General features: G+C 35.3%; 1 protein-coding gene across 14 annotated transcripts in view; it reads right to left on the bottom strand.

The window, feature by feature from the left end:
• Positions 1–21,934, bottom strand: part of LOC123745051 (unconventional myosin-IXb) — a 327,701-nt gene that overhangs the window by 38,002 nt on the left and 267,765 nt on the right. For all 14 annotated transcript variants that reach the window (XM_069306295.1, XM_069306296.1, XM_069306303.1 and 11 more), the window contains exons 8-15: positions 20,458–20,633; positions 19,530–19,730; positions 18,847–18,982; positions 17,314–17,512; positions 14,963–15,047; positions 2,520–2,637; positions 1,082–1,216; positions 529–686 (exon numbers count right to left, since the gene is read on the bottom strand). In XM_069306295.1, the coding sequence (XP_069162396.1) occupies positions 529–686; positions 1,082–1,216; positions 2,520–2,637; positions 14,963–15,047; positions 17,314–17,512; positions 18,847–18,982; positions 19,530–19,730; positions 20,458–20,633 (1,208 nt within the window). The remainder of the gene's footprint in view (positions 1–528; positions 687–1,081; positions 1,217–2,519; positions 2,638–14,962; positions 15,048–17,313; positions 17,513–18,846; positions 18,983–19,529; positions 19,731–20,457; positions 20,634–21,934) is intronic.

The following is a 21,934-nucleotide window of genomic DNA, read 5'->3' on the forward strand; positions in this document are numbered from 1 at the left end:
TTGAGAAGAAAAACAGCTTTAAAGCTCGTCCTGGATGAAAATAGAGCTAATCAACAAATTTAAACAGTTCCATTCGTAGTGACCCAGAATAACGGTAGACAAAATTGACCTCATTTGTTTCAGAAGTATTTTAGCTGTAGATCAGCATAACTAAGATATCAGTTTATGAGTTAATAGTGACAATGATGACACTCTACAAAAAAGCACTCGTGAGAGATGTTTTGGCAAATGAATATATGGAAATAACCCAAAATTGTGGTATAAGGAGCATTTTCTTCAAAAGCATCCCTTTCACATCATTGCTTGAAGAACAAAAAACTTTTGGAATTTAATATTTTAGTTTGAAATATTATGATTCTTGTAGTATAAATTCTATCACATGAATGTGATGAATCTCATGACTAAATACTGAGGACATACAATGAAATCGAACCAATAGTGCATGTGCCAGAGTTCAGGTACGCGGGGTTCAATTCCATTCGTCTCAATATTTATTCATACTTGTAGTACATGAAGAAACTAGTATACCTTAAGAGACCCTTGGGTAAGAGTATTCTGTAATGGTGAATGAATTCATCATAGGAGAGTCTAACATTGAAGCCAGCCTGCCTTATCCGAACAGTTTCCAACATGCCTGTATATCTCAGCTGCCGCATCACCATTTCATCTCCAAAAACATTGGCCTCCTGAAAAACAATCACATTAAGAAATCAAATTCTGTAATCAACTGTGTCTTTGTTAAATTATTTGACTAAAAATCTTATTTGTTGGCTGATGTATATTTGTGCATTCAGTCTTCAAGCATATCAGCCCAATAATTTAACACACACATTACAAAATAATTTTTTAAGCCCATATTTGATTAAATCTATTCAAAATTCTGTTTCTTGGATTACTATATGACTGCTACAGCTATCTTTTGTCTTGAATGATTGTCAGATAAGACTCAAAATTTGTGATGCCATATTTTTTGTTTCTAGGAAAATCTATTTACTGTTTCTGATTTATAAAGCGTTTAGGGTTTCCATTTATACATTAAAAGGCACTCAAGATAATATTTTAAATTCTGATGGCTACATACCTTACTTGCATTACTCTTGATGCATCGAATAAAGAAAGGGTTGGCAGTGTTGAGAGCTTCCATCAGTGTTTGGAGAGAGAGCTGGAATTGTCCGGTCACCGTATGTGGAGGTTTGCGAGAACCAGGAAGCCGACCCTAAAAATAAACACAGTAGAGTACGTACTGTAAGTAAGTAATTATCAAAAGAAGGCACCAAACCGGGAAGGCTATGTAGCACCATCAAATGTGCGGAATAATCAGAGGGCGCTAAATATCACCAAGGATATACGTACTGTAAACTAAATGATGAACTGAAATATTCGTCATTAAGACAAGTTGGTGTGGGATGAAATATGTTGCAAAATACAGTATGCTTAATCCTTAAACATGAGGATGGATGTGTGCACAATTTCTATATCACAAGTGTCTTGTCCCCCACCATTAACTTCCCAGCCTTGACTGGGTAGCTACTTCATATAAAACCTGCTGTAGGAAATCATCAATCACTCAAATAGTAAGAATTCTGAAAGGATCATTTGCAACTCTTAAATAATAAATTCCATTTGATAGTATAGGAAGTGACTATATATTAGTACTGTACTGAGGTATTAGAATGATAAACATCTACAGGTGCGACAACAACAGGATGCGTCAACACAAAGAAAAATAATTATGATTAATTGACATCAGCTTAAGCTAAAATGCCAGAGTAAGAATATCACCTCAGAGCAAAGCCACCAACTCTTTTACATACAAAGCCTCTTAACCAAAAGAATGGTAGGGAGAACTGCAACAGTGGAAGGACATATGGATGCACCCTGCTATAAGAACAGCTAGCTGGGATCCAGGAACTCTTGCCTAAACACAGAATTAAAGCAAGATCAACTTTCCATTGAAATACGGCATCAACCGAGATGCTTGACATATGTTTAAAAAAAAAATGAGATAAAACATTTGTATGCCTTCCCACTTTAAAGTTATCTTGAGATGATTTCGGGGGCTTAGCGTCCCCGCGGCCCAGTCCTCGACCAGGCCTCTTTTTTGTTACACATCCCCAGGAAGCAGCCCGTAGCAGCTGTCTAACTCCCAGGTACCTATTTACTGCTAGATGAACAGAGGCATCAGGGTGAAAGAAACTCTGCCCAATTGTTTCCTCCTCCACTGGGGAGAGGAACCCGGAACCTCAGGACTACGAATCCGAAGTGCTGTCCACTTAGCTGTCAGGGCCCCTCGTATATGTATATATATGTATACTTGGCCTGTGTTGGTGGATGCCAAAAACCATCGGCTATTTCGAAGTCTCATGTGACACTACTGTACATGAAAGATGGGACACCAGGAGCATAACCATTTCCTGTAACTGTATTAAAGTACAGTAACTCCACATACAAAGGAAATGGGATAATTAATAATTCAGTATCACTTAACTATATTTCATGTAAAAATTTGTGCAGCAAACCTGTGAGGTAAGAGACTGAGTTCTCTGTGCCAATGCCTTGACAGTTTTGAGGTTTTTCTGGTGTCGTGGGCCATGTGAACGGGAACGAGATCGGCTGTGGCGGGTCTTCCGTAGACGACTGAAAATGTAAACATTTTCATTTAACTGTAGTAGTTTAGGAGCAAAGCTTCTGTAAAAACCTATGGCATAGCTGTAAGCAGAATGCAATTTGCTGAACTGGGTTACTTTACCAAGAAATTCTACTGAAAAAATATCTAGCAATTCTTCCTTTACATTAATTTACTCAGACATTACGTTATATATTTATATATTCTACCATGAAAAGGGGTGGGAAGGGTCAATTAAATAGTACATTTATAGAAAATTGGATTACACAGAATTTAAACATCCAAGCAAATTATTTATTACAAAATAACCATGAAAACTAAGACACTATATAGACAAGCTTCCACAAAAAGTTTGCAAGAGAACTTAAATTAGCCCAATCAATATGTTGTGGCCTAGTATTATATCTATTATATTAATGTTTTAAATATATTGGTAACTTCAGACATTATCACTGCATTCCAAATACTATACACTTTCTTTGTTTACACTGTACATTTGTATACTGCAGTGACAAGACTTTAAGGACAATCATGCAGGATTACAGTGCAATTATCAACATTTGGGTCATTTGAGTATGTATGCAGGATAAACGTGTTAGAACATGAAGCACACTTAATCTAAATCAATACCATATTAAAACAAAAACTGATAGTTGGGGGTTGAACTTATGAATGTATCCTATAAGCTAAATAGTGTGACCACATACAAATTTTCTCTAACGTACAAATAAATCGAGCAATACACGCTTCTAATTCATGTGGTAATCGATCTCTAGCTCTGAACCACAATACATCAGGTTGTCCATTCATAAAAATATGGCTCCAAGTATAGAAAACCTACTTTCCGTGTCAGTCACTAGGTTGCTCTCTTCGGCAAAGTTCTGATTTTTCTAATGACAGGAGTGATTTTCTTAAAAAGCCAGGTCAGGTTAAAATTTACACACTGGAACAGATGGAATCTCTTGAAATGGCCCCCACTGGGTCACAGTGGGGCCATTTCAAAATTGCTCCTATATAGTGGGGCCACTTTATATAGTGTTCCAATACTCGCTGGGTCACAGTGGGTATAGAAACACTAGAAATAAAACCAATGCACTCATATTGTAACTTGAGGGAGAAATTTATTCATCCATACATAACAAAAAAACAAAAAAAATAAAAAAATAAACACACACACACACTCCCAATGATACTCTGCCCTGTATGGCTTTCCTGACTGCCACCAAACATTATCAAAGGTTGACCAGACCACACACTAGAAGCTGAAGGGACGACGACGTTTCGGTCCGTCCTGGACCATTATCAAGTCGATTGTGAGACAATCTACTTGATAATGGTCCAGGACGGACCGAAACGTCGTCGTCCCTTCACCTTCTAGTGTGTGGTCTGGTCAACTTACTTTAGCCACGTTATTGTGACTCATTGCCTGCATTATTAAAGGTTTTCTTATTGTTGTCTGATGTATCCATCTCACTCTTGCTGCATGATGTAGCTTTAACTTGCAAATACAGTGGAACCTCGATTAACAAATTTAATCCGTTCCGGCACCAAGCTCATCATGTGAAACGCGCGTCTTTCGAAACAAATTCTCCCATTTAAAATAATGGAAATAAAATTAATCCGTTCTACAGCCAAAAAACATCAGTATGATATTTGATTTTTTTAGTAATGGAGCAGCCTACCTAACATACAGTGAACAAACCCTTGACATTTTTTTTTTTCAAATTTGTTAATTTTTTTTTTATATAGAAAATGGTTCATTCAATGAATGTCAGGTAGGCTGCTAAATTTTTAATAAAAAAAATAAACTTAAAATAAACAAAATTTAACAAATTTGAAAAAGAAAAATGTCAAAGGTTCATTCAGTGTTTGTCAGGTAGGATGCTCCATTAAGAGATTTTTTTATTTTTCATATTTGTTCATTTTGGTTTGTATTTTTTATTTTTTTTATTAATAATTAGAGCAGCCTACCTGACACACACTGAACAAACCTTTATGACATTTTTTCTTTTCTTTTTTCAAATTCTTTCAATTTTTTTATTTTTCATTTTTATTTTTTTTTTAGAAAATGTAGTAGCCTACCTGACATTCACTGAATGAACCTTTGACATTATTTTTTCCAAATTTTAATTTTTTTTTCTAATTTTGTCTAAAAAACAAATCAATGCTTTGCAACATTACAGCAGTCACCCCTGTACATCCCAGCATCATTAGCATCTTTAAAACACAAAAAAAAAGAGTCATTTGCATCGTCGGAGGTGACCGAGAATTTGCGAGAACCAGCGGGAACGCTAGGAAGCACCATGTGCTCTTCTCGTTAATCAAGCAAAAGCTCGTCAATCGAGACAAATTTTCGCCGAGTGGCGCGCTCGTTATTCGAAATGCTCGTAGATTGAGGCGCTCGTCACTCGAGGTTCCACTGTAATGATATATCAGAATAAAAGTGAAAATGCTTGAGTAACAGCAGAGGTGCAACAGGTACTCTGAGAGAGAACTCTATCAACATCAGAGGCCCGAAACTGTTCAACACGCTTCCGCTACACATAAGGGGCATAACTGGCAAACCCCTCACGGTGTTCAAGAGAACTGGATAAGCACCTCCAAAGGATACCTGATCAACCAGGCTGTGACTCATACGTCAGGCTGCGAGCAGCCGCGTTCAACAGCCTGGTTGATCAGTCCAGCAACCAGGAGGCCTGGACGACGACCTGACCTCGGGGACACTAAGCCCCGGAAGCACCTCAAGGTAACAGGGGTCAGACCACACTCGCACAATAAACACACATGCTCAGTACACGTACTCTCACAGCAGGTCTTGATGCCTCAGAAAAAACAATCACAAACAAAAACAATCCCACTTGTACAATTCATAGTACAGTACCAGTTAATATAACAAATTTAAAAATACAATTTATTTATTTACTATTATTGACAAATTAAAAATAAAGAGTAGTAAAAGTAAGAAAAAGGAAACAAGATTTGAGGAAAATTGCTTCAAGAACCAACAACCTGGTTTTCACCGTGACAACCTCTGGAATTTAGCCAAAGAGCTGAAGCTCAACCCTCGCAAGCACAACTAAGTGGGCACATACATTAACTAAAAACTGCATACATTCAACGTCCCAAAATCCTCTCGAGTATTTAAAAATGCCTTTCAATTTATTCTTGAAATTAGTTTAGATACTCTTGTAACCAATACTAATACTCTGCCTAAATTAAACTGTACTGTATTAAAACTCTTGGAGACTGCACCTGACTTCTTATTTCAGTGTTTACAAAACATTTGCACCCGACTTCTTATTTCAGTGTTTACAAAACATTTACAAAAACAAGCAGGGAATATAAAGTTACTAACAATCCACAATTCTTACCACACTGCACTATTATTTCTACACAAAAGCTGCCACTGATAATAACTATTTTAAATATAGTTCATGTATCTCTTTAGAAACAAAAATATTTTAGAAAATGTCTCAACATCAAGACTAAATTAAATGCACAACAAACTCGTACATTGAAACTGAAAAAAATTGACATCTAATTTTGAACTCCAATACTATGTGGGTTTGTTTTGCAAGTACTGTACATTTTTTTTAATGTCTGACAAGTTTTTAATACTCTTTGCTAACACTGAATGGAGCTTATATAAAACTTTTAGAGTTAAACCAAATTAACGATAATATTCTCATCCCAGAGATTAACATACATAAATGGCAAGACTTTTTACATTCATATAAGAAGCAGCAACAAAATATTATATCAATAAGCACCATTTGATGACATTTCACTTAGAAACAATTATTTATAACTTTCTTAACGGTTTAATTTGTTATCAGATTTTGAGAGACGTGTACAAATTTTAACCTACAAATGCCCTCAACCTTGAAACTATAATCTAGAGCAAGACAACATTCAAGGTTGGGGAGCAAGTTATACCATTAAGCCAAGTTGTGCAAACTTCTTGATTTAGAAAATCTGGTTTAAGTGATGAATCAGTTTCCTGTTTTGTGTTTCGAGACTTACCGCAAGTGCCATGACTTATAAAGCCGGCTAATTAAAAGCAAAAATGAAACTATCATTATCCTGTAAACATTCCTGAGAAAAATTGGGAAGTGAAGGCAATAAACATAAGACAGTATAGTATTTAATATACATAATAGGGAAAGAGGTTAAAGCATTCTAGTTGCAGGTTTCAATCTTTGGTTAAGTTCATTACATATTCAAAATAATTCAGTAATATATGACTAGTAAAACAAAAAAGTACCATGAATTAAAAAGCTCAAAAGTGCATCAATGATATGAAACTTAGGTTATTTGAATTAAGATTAGTTAGTGCCTTAAATTGTGGTTAAAAAAAAATTGGCCAACAAATTATTTTTTCAGATTAAATGTAAGAATTAATAATTAGTCTGTAATTACATAAACAGATAAAATAAACAGATCATTTAATAAATAATGTAATTAACAGATAAACAAAATTCCAACATCTTTGGAATTTTTTTAAGCATTCACTTTCAACCGTTTCTATTCTAACTCTTTCGCTGTACCATTTCTATTTCAGACCCATACTTTTCTTGGGTTTATATGGGAATAAAAAAAAAAATTCCCCTTAATATAATTTTACATTACTTTCCCTTTACAGTGGTCTCCATTTTCTTGGACCATAAATATGGTCCATGTAAATCAATGCCAGGCCATGTGTGCCACAAGACAAGTAACATCTACACTGAATTTTTATTTGATTTTTTAGAGGGTGTTTTGCCTGTATACAGTACTGTATTACTGTATATCACACACATGTATATCAAATAAGTAAGATCAAGAGTAGCAACATCTTGAGCAAACAAACTAGGAATGATGGAAGCAAAGCTTTACAACTAACCTTTCCTTCTATTCATCACATATTTGCATATGGTCAAAGTAACTCAATACTAGGTTATAAATGTTTCCAATGTACTGAATATAATTGTTAATACAAGAAAAAAAATGCATACTTTCCAAGAAAGCATTTTCATTTTATTTTGAGGAAAAAAAGTACTACTGTATTTTTCCAAACAAATTTTCTAGATTCCACATCTCTTTCCCCATTTCCAGAGACAAATTTATCCAAACTCTCATATCACTGTAAACAACTGTCTTTAATCATCACAGCGTTAACTGTATCACAGCGAAAGGGTTAGCATTTACTCGAGTTGTCTGATAACTCTAGCAGAAATAAAAGGATATATTTGTATGACAGAAAAAAAGATGCAATAGATGCATTAGCAGCTGAGCTAAAATAATATATCAAGAGTGAGTATAGCATATCCACTAGTCTTATTAGGGCTTTTTTTATGAATTTACTGTCCAAGTCTAAGTGCCTATGTAGTAACTACAGCTTACTTTAATTGAAGGTTAAGAATATGTATGAAACCACACAAACATTGAAACAGTAAATGTGCCACATGTAAAACAGTAAAAATATTGGGAAGAATATTAACACCAACACCTGTCCACAAGGCATATAAGTAATGGGGGTTAAAATGATTTACATAAAAATTCTACCTATCTACATATAAATAAAACAATACTCATTTTGAAAAAAAAAAAAACATGGTTGTGCAATAAAATGTAGAAGTACCTTATATTCAACTCCCTTCACTTTTCAAGCATAAAAAAAATAAATATTAGAGTACGTCTTGAAAGTATGCATCATTTTAAACTTCACACCATCTTCATTGAAGTGACATTAATTAAAAGGCCAGCTACCATCTATTTTCAAAAGCATTTATCAAAATTTGCAAAATTAAGCATTCTAATGATAATGAGCAAATGTAACTGAAAACATTCAAATGTGACCTAAAACATCTAAACCATATGTACACACACAATATGAACATTTAAAAACCAACTGTACTCCAAATTTAGCAAGAATTTAATTTTCTTGCATTTCTGACAAATCTAACAAGTTTGTTATAGGTAACTTACTCCATAGCTCAACTGATGAGTTCACTAAACATACCTTATACCTCAACTGATGACTTCACTAAACATATTGTATAGCTTTTGGCATTATATATGCCATATAGCAACTGGCATTTCACAGTCTGTAAATCAACAACATAATCTCATTTTAAGATTAACTTTCTCAAATTTATCCTGGCTACAGTACACCTTGCCTTATTAGGTTTTTGTCTTTCTATAAAATGTTTGCCATCTCCCGACAGAAGGCTTGAGTTAGATATGCCCTCTTTTCAAACATCTTCATGCATTCACTTAGTCTTAAAATAAAGTTGTTTCGTCATTACCTGTTCCTTATATCTTAACTCAATCCATCCCCTAAAAAAAAAAAAAGTATTTCTTATCAACTCTTGCCTCTCTCTTGTTATGCATAATCAGTACACCTATGCCTTATGTTGAATGAACCTGAATCAAAAAAGTAACTTGTTAATTTACAGAGGTAGATTTTTTTAATTTATTTATTTATATATACAATAGTTCTTATATTCTTGTACAGCCATTAGCATGCGTAGCATTTCGGGCAGATCCTTAATCCTATGATCCTAGAATACGACCCCGCCAAATCATTTAACAACCAGTTACCCATTTTACTGTTGGGTAAACAGAGGCTACAGTTAAGGATTGACGCCCAGTAAATCCTCCCCGGCCAGGATACGAACCCAGGACAAAGCGAAGCACTCGCAAAACACCAGGCAAGTGTCTTAACCACTAAGCCACGGAGACTGCTTCTCACTACCTCGCTATCAATGCATCAAGCTGAGATCTCACTACCCAGTAAGTAAGTAATTATCAAAAGAAGGCACCAAACCCGGAAGGCTATGTAGCACCATCAAATGTGCGGAATAATCAGAGGGCACTAAATATCACCAAGGATGCCAATACGAGAACAAAAACGCATAAGGCGAACGAGACTGTTCAACACGCTTCCGCTACACATAAGGGGCATAACTGGCAAACCCCTCACAGTGTTCAAGAGAGAACTGGATAAGCACCTCCAAAGGATACCTGATCAACATACACTTAAAATGAGGTCAATATTATCCCACTTATTTACATGCTTGCTTTAACATCCCTCCCATATCTCTTTACCGTGTATGCTTCCTCAACCTTTAAGATTGTGTTAGGATTAACAATCTCCTTTTGTTTTCATCAGTTTACACAATGTATAATAAAAATTCCACAGTACTCATGAGACAGCAGATAAACAGATGTATTTCATATACACAATTTGTTTCCTTGGGTATTTGTGCTACTCAGTTTCGTGTGAAGACAGGATTTACCTGCAGTTTCAATATGCAATTATTTTCACTCGCTCATTGTCACTTAAAAATCAATGAAAAGTAAAATCTAAAAATGGCCTACATACAAAAACAAATACAGTAATGGCCAATGCTGAAGGCTGGATACTTAGCAGAGACTGACGCCTCTCACCGCCTGCACACAAAGGCCACATGTAAATCCATGTAGGATTCAATGATACTAATCATTGGCATTCAAATTGAAACTTCCTGCTTATGCATAACATTGTATATGATACAGGGAAGTTTCATGCATGTATTATATATCATCAGACATTAAGGGTAAAGAATTTAAACACATACAGTGGCACTGCAAAGGGGCAAATAGCAACACACAAACTACCTCTCTTTCCTGTCAAAATCAACAGCATCAGAGGCATTTGTCATGATATGTATGAAAACTATTAAAAAGGTTATCACATGCTCATGTCGTCTGATAGTTAATGCGCATGCAACAAAATATATCTTAACTGATGTTGATGTCGCCAAGAGTCGTGTAGATAACTGATTTCCTCTGTGTTTGGGTCGTCCCCTAAGACCAGTGTTCCTGGTAGCTTTATTTTACCAAGGTGTCAAAGTGACTACGAGGGAAGAGAAACTGTGAGTTACTTTGTGATGTTTGCTCCTATGGTAATCTATATAAGCAAATTATATCATATGTTAATGCTGGAGTTAAGCACAGATATCCACAGTACATTATAAAAGCACTACAAGACAACAGGACTTGTATACAGTAAGCTAAACAATTGTCAATAAAGCTATGCATAAGATTAAATAAATTATAGAAAAGTAAAATGGTGTAGAGAAATTAAATAATTCAACGAGAGAGGTGGTGACCTAAACGTGTATCAACAGAACAACCATGCCCATGTCTATAGGTAATAATCTGGGGGCCAGATTCACGAAGCAGTTACGCAAGTACTTACGAACGTGTACATCTTTCCTCAATCTTTGACGGCTTTGGTTACATTTATTAAACGTTTACAAGCATGAAAACTTCATAATCAACTGTTGTTATTGTTATAAACAGCCTCCTGGTGCTTTGGAGCTCATTAACTGTTTAATAATTGTAAACAAAGCCGCCAAAGATTGAGAAAAGATGTACAGGTTCGTAAGTGCTTGCGTAACTGCTTCGTGAATCTGGCCCCTGACCCTTTAGCAGTAACTTTGACCTTTTCTGGTTGAGTCTAGTTTGTTGGTACTCAATGTGCCCTTAGATATTAATAACAAAAACTATAATGTTTTTCTTTAGATCTGTAAAACATGTAATATTCATAGTATGGAAATATTATTTTCTATAGGCAGATGAACAAATTGACAGGAATACCCCCTAAGACACGGTTGTTCCCCATTGGTGTGCAGTAGCTGAATCCTGCAATGTGTACTTTTCGTGTAAAGACTTTGTTTCATGATTTTCAAACATGGCCTAGATTCAAATGATATCAAACTGGATATGTATCCCTATTTTGATCTGCAAGGCAACTGGCATATTAAATGGAAGCATTTTATATGGAAGGGAAAAACCCGTAAGCCCCATATTATTAAGGTTAGAACACTTGCAGTATTTATTGAGCAATAGATAAATTACAAGTTACATTAAATAAAATTTAATGTAACACTTTATGTAAGCCAAAAAAAGCAGCTCGGAAGGGTAACACCTTATTTTTATCCTTTCATGTGCTAACTAAATTAGAGGAAAAGATGAAGAAAGGAAAGAGACAACAAGAGGGGAAGAGAGGAGGAGGGAGGAGGATGGAAAGAGAGGATGGAAAAAGAGGAGGGAAAAGGAGGAGGGAAAAGGAGGAGGGAGGAGGGAAGACGAAGAGGAGGGAAGAGGAGGAGGGAGGACAGAGGAGGGAGGAAGGAAGGAGGAAGGAAGGAGGGAGGAAGGAGGGAGGAAGGAGGGAGGGAGGAAGGAGGGAGGGAGGAAGGAGGGAGGAAGAGGGGAGGGAGGAAGGAGGGAGGAAGAGGGGAGGGAGGAAGGAGGGAGGAAGAGGGGAGGGAGGAGGGTAGTGGTGGTTTGTTGTTTGATGAAAGATCCGCCCCAGCATATGCTGATTTTCCTCCCAGAAGGAATGGTACTGTACACTAGATACCCTTCAATCCCACTATACCCTACAACACTTTACTGCAGTAGTGGGCCCAGATTCACAAAACAGTTACGCAAGTACTTACGAACGTGTACATCTTTCCTCAATCTTTGACAGCTTTGGTTACATTTATTAAACAGTTTACAAGCATGACAACTTCCCAATCAACTGTTGTTATTGTTATAAACAGCCTCCTGGTGCTTCAGAGCTCATTAACCACTGCACTGCGCAAAGCGCCTTTAGGCGCTCAGAGAGTTGTGCTTTTTGTTTTTTAATTTGGCTATATTTTAATGTTTTTTAATGTTTTCATTACTATTTGTGTTTTGAAATGGAAATAGTTGACTTTGGAAACATTTTGACATTAAATTTACCCGAACATTTGTAAAAATAACAAAAATATGTCCTTGACAATTGCACCAAGACGTTTTTGCCGAAAATAGGTGAGCAGTGCAAGGGTTAACTCTTTAATAATTGTAAACAAAGCCGTCAAAGATTGAGGAAAAATGTTCACATTCGTAAGTACTTGCGTAACCGCTTCGTGAATCTGGCGCCTGGTCTTGAACAACAGTCATTTCGCAGATGGTAATCATTAAAGACGTGGCAATGTTGGCTCTTCCTCTATGAAACACAAATTTGTGCATTTATTAAGCTTTTTGAATGCTTAAAAAGGATGATAAACATTTTAATCATTTAGTAGAAAATAAATAGGCATAAGTTAAATTGTAGAATAATTAAAACATTTCTCTGTATTTGTTGGCCAAAATGGAATTGACCCAGTTTGTGGTAGTGTTGTTACTAATTGTTCACTGCAAACCAAAATGTGAAGATTTGTCAAGATATTTGTCAGAACTTTTGTCGCAATATTGTTCATTATTTAAAAAAAAAAAAAAACGCGGTTAATATTTTTGTCGACATCTTAAAAAATCCAGTCTTGGGAGAAACCCAGGGTTTAAATAATTCACCAGTGAAATGGTTAAGCATACAATAAATGCCAATCTACTGAGAGTTAAGCTAATACTAAAATAAGGAGCAAATGCTGCTAAAAGAACAACAACAAAAATGCATCAAAATCAGGTAAAAAAAAGGCATTAAACACGAAGATTAGAATAGATGTCGAGGACGATATAAATACGTAACCCAACCCACGCAAAAAACTAAACTAGTCATGTTTTGGTCCATCCTGGGCACTTATGAAAGTGTGATGGCGAGTTGGAGATAAATTGAATTAAACTTCAACATTCATGTAATACAGTACGTCTCAGAAGTGCTGTACTACACATTTTGACATGTTTTTCGAATGATTGACATTTAAGTGCTAACCAGCATGGTAGGACTTGGAAATACTGTATCAGGGCAATTTAAGCATATTGCTGCTACGAGACACACAGGTTACTCTTTACTTTTTAATTAAACCCCAGAAAGAACTAGCCCTTGCATATACTGTATCTATATATATATATATGTCGTACCTAGTAGCCAGAACGCACTTCTCAGCCTACTATGCAAGGCCCGATTTGCCTAATAAGCCAAGTTTTCATTAAATAATTGTTTTTCGACTACCTAACCTACCTAACCTAACCTAACCTAACTTTTTCAGCTACCTAACCTAACCTAACCTATAAAGATAGGTTAGGTTAGGTTAGGTAGGGTTGGTTAGGTTTGGTCATATATCTACGTTAATTTTAACTTCAATAAAAAAAATTGACCTCATACATAATGAAATGGGTAACTATCATTTCATAAGAAAAAAATTAGAGAACATTTATTAATTCAGGAAAACTTGGCTTATTAGGCAAATTGGGCCTTGCATAGTAGGCTGAAAAGTGCGTTCTGGCTACTAGGTACGACATATATATATATATATATATATATATATATATATATATATATATATATATATATATATATATATATATATATATATATATATATATATATACATACACATACACACACACACACACACACACACACACACACACACACACACACACACACACAGTATAAACAATTATAATAAGTTTATACCAACATAATAACTGCTTTCATTACTCTTTCAATGCATTTCACATGTATTACAATCAACAAAATTCCCCATAACATTTTGAAACTGCAAATTTTGTACAAAGTTTGGAAGAAATCTTTCAATATTTAAATGCTATTTTTCTCATTTAAAGTTTATTGAGCTATGAACAAGAACAACTTTCTGCCATTTTAATCAGAAGTTGATTTGTTGGCTCACACTGATCATATTTAAAATTATCTTGAGCAGCTTTCTCTCTCTTACCGAGTCATAATATCTACTGAAATTACAAACCATCAGTAACTAGAATTAGTTTACCGATTCATTCATAAGCCAGTGTCTAGTACATAGATATAATATAATATAATCCACAAGAGGTGTCTACATGTGCCCAGAAAGCTTTTCTACATCAATACTGTACTGGTAAAGCTAATACACTATTACTCTGATGCATACTTTCAAGTAATATCAGCCATTTTGCATACTATGGTTATGGCCTGGATTTTGCATACTGTATGGAGTAAAAGGACTATCCAATTTAATATTTGAAATAGTTATAAGTTTTGAAATTTGAACATCAGAAAAACTACTCTAAGGTAGATTATATGGAAAACTAAAAATAATCAAGAAGATATGTATACCTAGATCTTACCAAAGCAGGAGAGATTTGGTCGAATTAATTCCAAAAAATTATAAATATAGAACAACCTGTATGAATTCACCTTACTAACTCAAAGTAATAAATTGTTCCTAACCCGATCGAAACACAGTACTTTATCGGTTATTGTGCCCTAGTTCAGTAATTAAAACATAATTCTGGGAAGTTCCAGTCGACACAAACCAATAATTACACTGTAATTTACTTTTGTTTTGAACAAATAAGAAAATTGATTAGAAAGCTCTGAATACGGAATTTGATACTCACATCTGAGTATTTTCGATGGCGGCAAGAATTCTAGAATTATCTATATGAATTTTCTGTTTTGGTGTTTTTCTTTGGTCTTCTTGTCCTGAAAGATAATGTTAAAACTAAATGTTGGACATAGGATAAGCAGCTGAAAAATGATGAATACCAAACGGCAGCATCAAAAACATTAATACACGATTATTTATTCCGTTAACTACTTTCATGAGATAGGGTGGGAAGGCACGAACTCAGAGAAATAGAGGCAAGAAATATAACAACAAATGGATATAGGCATTAAATAATAAAACTTTAGCTGCTTTCTATCCCTGAATGATCCAACTGTTAACTCTGATTGCACAAATTTCTCGCTGATTGACCACTCACATTCAACCTTTACTCACTCAAACTTTAATGTCCCACACATGTAATTTGAAATGCAAAAAGAGAAGTTATCCATTGTCCAATACTACACACTATTTACTAAAAGGCCTATGCCTTCCTTACTTTCGTAATTATTACATATAATTAAAAAACGTTGCCAATTGCTTTTTACATCACTATCATGTGTTCCATTTCACAAAATATGGTAATTATGAGGAGAAAGCACTCAGCCAGTATGTCTATACAGTACTAGGATGGACTAGAAAGACAGAGTGAAGGAATGGTGCCCAACTACTTGGACCATCAGAGGTCCAAAGCAGCCCAAAGAGAAGAGAGAGCAATAAATCAAAATCATCATCATACATATTAAACATCATATTTGTATTATTTATGTTATTATTATGATTACCGTATTACTATTATTATTAATTATTATTATTATTACTGAGAAAATCAGTAGAAGCCATGAGGATTCAAAACCACACTCTAGGAACTCTGCCTCCTACTGATTTTCTCATAATAAGTGTTAATGTGATTTGTTTGTGCATTATTATTATTACGATTATTATTATTATTGGAATTCAGGTCTTAGGCCTTGAACTGGTTAGGCTATTGAGCAGGCCATGCTACTATTTACACGGAAATAATTAGTAAGAAAAATGACAACCAAAGTACAGTAACTGGAAGAAACTAGAATCAATTTATACACACACTAGGTCATGCATCGCGTATTGAGCCAAAGAACGACTGCCAACAATAAAGTGATCTTATTATCCTGCTTATGTTTAGTGTATATTACCGAGAAGTTATTTTTACTTCACTATTGTATAAATTATTTCTACACTCCACGGTACACAGAAATATATACACCGAGAGGTGTACCCCCACTTCTCTGTGAATGTACACTGGATTATGTTCCGAATTATAGTATGCTTGCTGGTTGGTCAGCAAGAAATTGTGCTGTCCTAAATAGTTCTCCAAGAGGTTGATAGGCCTTAAACCCAACACCAAACCAATTGACGGTTAACAGTAAATATAAGTTAATACTATAGTGAAAGATTCACAGGCTTCTGAAATACCCCCTCCCCAAATATCATCGTCCATATGGAGTTAATTTTGTCATGTTCTGTTGTCCAATTCAAGAGCTCCTCACAATCAGATGCATATATATATACCAAGTATATATACTGTATATACATTGTATCATATTTGCCTGAATACTGCAACAAACAACAGTGTAGATTCCCAGTTCTATATTGAACTGGGATGCACTCCACCGAGGTTCCATGTTCAATGAGACGTTATAATATGACATTTTGTAATGAATATATTGGTGAATATATTACATGTTTCAAAACCAAGAATTTTCTTAATTCAGAAATAAAGATAATGATTAGACAGTCAAATGATAAGGTAACTAACACAGAACTAAATGAAAATAATGGTTTTCTAAATTTTAAAGTTTATTTATAACACAATTTTTAAATGTGTAGATATAATGCTCCTCTCAGACCTGGCTGCTTCCTAAGGCATTATCTCACTCCCTGTGAGATTTTTATGATCTCTAGCCAAGGCCTGCATGACTTTCCATCTCCATTAGAAAGCTATCGAGTATATATTTAAAACAGAATTGTATGGTTGGTCTCTATTTTAAGTTTGACGCATTTCAATTTGTTAGTTCTGCAGCAATACTGTATATTACATCTGCACATAAAATGACTTGAAACTAAAGAGAGCTCATCATATTAACCCAAAAGCTTTCCATCAAATTTTACCATTACTGGACAGCCCACCTTAAAGCCCACTGTACGAACTAAGAGGTTAATGAACATTCTACAACCGAGAAAAATAAAGCAGAAAATACTAAATAAAACAAACTACTGTATGTGTAAAGGACTTCAGTACTAAACTGAGTTAATTTATACTGCTGATTCTGATCTATAATACAAATCTATGCAAATTATATAAAAGAATTACAAAGACAATACCTTTTCGCTTGGTGTACTTTAGTGCTGCTCCGTGGAATGCACTAACAGCACGGAAAAATGCCCTTAAAATAGACCACCTGAACACAGCAACAGGATCGGCCCCAGCCACTTCTCTTACGATACTATACCGACTATTCTTCATAACACATATCAGCTCAGGCCGCATAAGATCCAAGTTCTTTTCTCTAAAGTCATGAACCTGAAAAAAGATTTATTAAAAAATCAAAACTATATCCAATAGTTTTTATACTAAATGCCAAACTGATCAATGCTAATCTATCTCTGTCCAATCAAGTAGCATTGAGAAAGTTGAAGAAAAATATAGATAAATAGAGAGAAATTGAGAAAAAATGTAGCCATAAGTAATGTGATCAAGCATGGTTTTGGCACGGTCAGGTGGTATTGTACTGTTATATCATAACCTATTACATTTTGAGGTCGATACTGGCAAAGACGACAAACTTGTATTGTGGGAAGTTGTCTCTCTAAACTCTTTAGAATCTAAATGTTGTACACCACATTAACTATGGCATTGCAGTTTCACTCCACCTTCTACAGGTGGCCTCATTAATATTCTACACAAATTGTAATAGAACTAGAGGTGGTGGTATTATCTTGGCATTAAAAGATAATTATGTTGGGTTCTTCATTTTGGTCTTTAACCTTGAATACAATGCACATTTTTCTTATTTTTTGGAAAAAAAGTCTTTTTTAGAGTGTGTTAACAATAGGATTCATCGAGTTCCAGAGAATCGTGCAGCAAGAGAAACCAACTCCCATCCCTCCTGAATACTGCTACACTTTGATTGCTACCAGCCAGAAACCCTGTCTTGGATTGCAAGGAAAAAGAAAACAGCAGTAGATGCGACACTGGGAGGAATTTGATGAGGAACCAAGTATGTGCACGTGTATTTAAAATTACATAATGTGGAAGACATGAGGAGGGGGATTGATAGTTAATGAAGTTACAGTGGAACCTCGGCTTACGAATGCTCCTATTTACTAATTCTTCGGGTTACGAGCTCAATTTCTTTGTAAAATTCGATTTGGTTTATGGGCTTTCCCTTAAACTACCAGATGACACTAAACGTGTTATCAGACCACTATAATGATGAGATATTTTTTAGATTTGTAGATTTACAAATGCAAAACTAATATACAGTATTTGAAGAGTTCCTGGATCTTTTTTTTTTTCAGTTTTATGCCATGTTTTAGGTGATCATTTTGTTTTTACATGAAGAGGCATGTGATGTGACTAATATTTTCTCATGTTTGATCAAAGATTCCTAATCATACAGTATGAAACTGGGATGATGATAATGGGGCGATAATTTGGGTAAAAATTTTTTTTATTAATTACTGTACAAAATTTCTACATTTCTTGTTTTCAAACATCAGCATGCAAACTGTTAATATATTTATATATAGTATACAGTATATACAATTGTGTATGCATGCATTTATACATTTATACATTTTTGTGTACATGTACAGTCAGTATTTAAATACATTTGAAAGAAAAAGACTAATTACCTGGTATTTGACTTTGCCCGCATAATGTTTAATAATAAATGCAGATTCTCTCTTATGGGGTATTTCATAATACTTATTATCCTTGTGCACTGTGTTGATCTTTTGAAGGAACGTCTCATTCGTAGCAGCAGGAAAACTGGTAAAAAAAGAAAGAATTTAGTTACTGATGAAGAAATTCATTATTTAACCCAATGACTGGAGAGTTTCATAGACCAATATTTTATTGAAAAATTAAACATGTTAATTGTTTTGTTATATATATACACAGTACAGTACTCTAATTTACAATTTAAAAAATATACATTATATATGTGTGTATATCACGAAAATAAACACGTGATTAAAAATGTGACAGTGTCAGACCACGGAGGAAAATTGAAACAGGAATTTCCTCAAGTACTGACCATCTGGTCACCATTTGGTCCGGGAGACATCTCCCGTCACACTGGGTGCAGTCGCACCTCCACAGATCTCCAGTATCATCTATTGATACTGGGGATGGCTCAAAAGGGCCACAACTTACGAGCTATTCATGCCCGTGCCACCTTTTGGGTGGCTTCATCTTCATCTTCTCAAGTACTTTCGTATATTAATACATCTTCAGAAGAAGATGGATCATAACCTCTTTGACTTAAGATCAAATTTTATGAACAAAGAAAATGCATTTTATTTCACCATCTTACCTACACTGATCATCTAGCACACACAGCAGACCAGCTGGCTTCCCTTCAATGAGTGCTAGACAGTCAACATTATCCGTAAATTCTATATTGGTCCATGTAATACCTTCCCGCTGGTATTCTTCTTGTTCGTACTCAAACACATGTTGGTTAAAGTAATGCTGCAGGTGTTCATTGGCATAATTAATGCAGAATTGTTCAAATCTGAAAAAAATAGAAAAATTTGTGAAAATCATATGGTAATTACACATGGAAACACTTTACATAAACAATCGTCCATATAAGTCTATTTCCTTGTCACCCCCTTTTGCTTATTTAGTTCATACTCAAATATAATTTAACTCCTAAACTTTATAGAGAAGCCCTAAGGTGTTATGAACACATTCCAAAGATTCGGTATTTAAGCATCATCTTGAGGTTATCTCGAGATGATTTCGGGGCTTTTTAGTGTCCCCACGGCCCGGTCCTCGACCAGGCCTCCACGCTCAGGTACCTATTTTACTGCTAGGTAACAGGGGCATAGGGTGAAAGAAACTCTGCCCATTGTTTCTCGCCGGCGCCCGGGATCGAACCCGGGATCACAGGATCACAAGTCCAGCGTGCTGTCCGCTCGGCCGACCGTTATATCATATTGATATACCTGTACTCAGAAATCTACATTTATGTTTTTATTGTAAAAGATGATACCAACATTCTGCAACACATTTGGATGTCAAACTCCAATACATTTCAAAGACATGCAGGCTGAGGTAGTGGCACAAATTTTGTAGTTTGACTGGAACAGTGACACCCCAAATTCTGCTGGATTGATAACTAATTACTTAAGTAACATATCTTGTATACCCCTGAATTACACACACAAGTTGAGAGGCAAACACAGTACTTCCAGACAATAAGTAACTCGAAGATAATTAAGATTTCTCAAACCAACCTGTTACTATGACCAAAATCTTCAAAGCCAAATATGTCTAGCACACCAATTGAGTTACCACCGAGATCACTGGCCGATTCTTTTAGGGTGATGAGGGAGTAGTTCACCTGCAGGACAATCCAGTCAAATAATGCCCCATACAAACACTTGGCCAAGGCATCACGGGCTGCAACAGCCTGAAGAAAAATACAAGGATTATTTCAAACTTCTCACAGCACAATACAGTATAACATTTTACAGAAAAATTTAATTACAGTGGCACCCATCTCAGCTAATGTTTATTCCCTGACAAGGCCAACCTCTTCAGCACCTGTTTTATTTGCCCTTGTTTCAAAATTCAACTACCAAGAGTTTGCTAAGCGGGGGATGTGTAGATCTGCATAGGCAGTTGGGACCAAGTTCACAGACAGAGGCAACATTACAAGAGAAAAAGGAAAGCCATTGAGCATATTTAAAACCAAATTCCCTGCTTCTTTTTTATTTCAAGTTGCAGAGAATTTTGTTCAGTAAAATACGGGCCCCTTTTTCCTTTGAAAATGAGATTCATGACTTGCTTGTGGGAAATTTGCTAGATGCGATTAAATCTTTTTACAGACAGGGTCTCTTGTTGTTGACCTTCATATGACAGGTTGAAATTATAATTTCACTCTGAAATCTGCCCATAGAGTGGGGGAAATATTAGGTATGAATGATAACACACTCAAATATGGCTCCAATCATGTTTCTAATGATTTTGCAGATGGGCACAACAGTATAAAAAATAACAAGTTGATTTGGGAAAGCCAGAAGATATTTAAAAACAAATTCTATGGATATTTTTAATTTTGAGATTCCCCAGCTTTAGTTCACATATAAGGGTCATATTTCCTTTGTAAACGAGACTTCAAGGCTAGAGCATGGGAAATATGCTAGATGTAGTCAAACATCTTCATAGATAGGTTCTCTTGGTAGTTGTCCTTTATGTGATAGGTTGAAATTAAAATTTCGCTCAATGAAATCAGCCCATAGTACATGGGAATTATAAGCTATATAGTATAAGCTTCTATTACTCTCCCACTGCAAAGTTTAATCTCTCAATTCCATCACTCCTTCCGATGGTCCTGCTCTCCAGAACTAGCAAGCTGTATACCCTTACTTCATGTATATTCACATAATACTGGCAGCACATCACTCAGCAATTTTGCCTATTACATATCTTACTTATTTATTCACCATATCAGACACAACATTAAACCTTACAGCCAAACAGCCATTAAATTATCCACAACCAACTCCCCCACCCCTTTTATAGGACTAGGTTTATAGTACTGTATTCCTTAAAAGTTTTCATATACTCTACAGCATAAACTTTCATTCCTGCCTCACAAATTGTGGATGCCCAGCCCTGCCCAACAGGGCTGTGCTGGGCATCCTACTGTGCACATTACACAATCCCCAAACCTGATCTGACAAGTTGACAGGTGTAAAATATTAAGTG

Source organism: Procambarus clarkii, chromosome 57 (assembly GCF_040958095.1).
Source record: "Procambarus clarkii isolate CNS0578487 chromosome 57, FALCON_Pclarkii_2.0, whole genome shotgun sequence".
In the NCBI taxonomy this organism is placed as follows: Eukaryota; Metazoa; Arthropoda; class Malacostraca; order Decapoda; family Cambaridae; genus Procambarus; species Procambarus clarkii.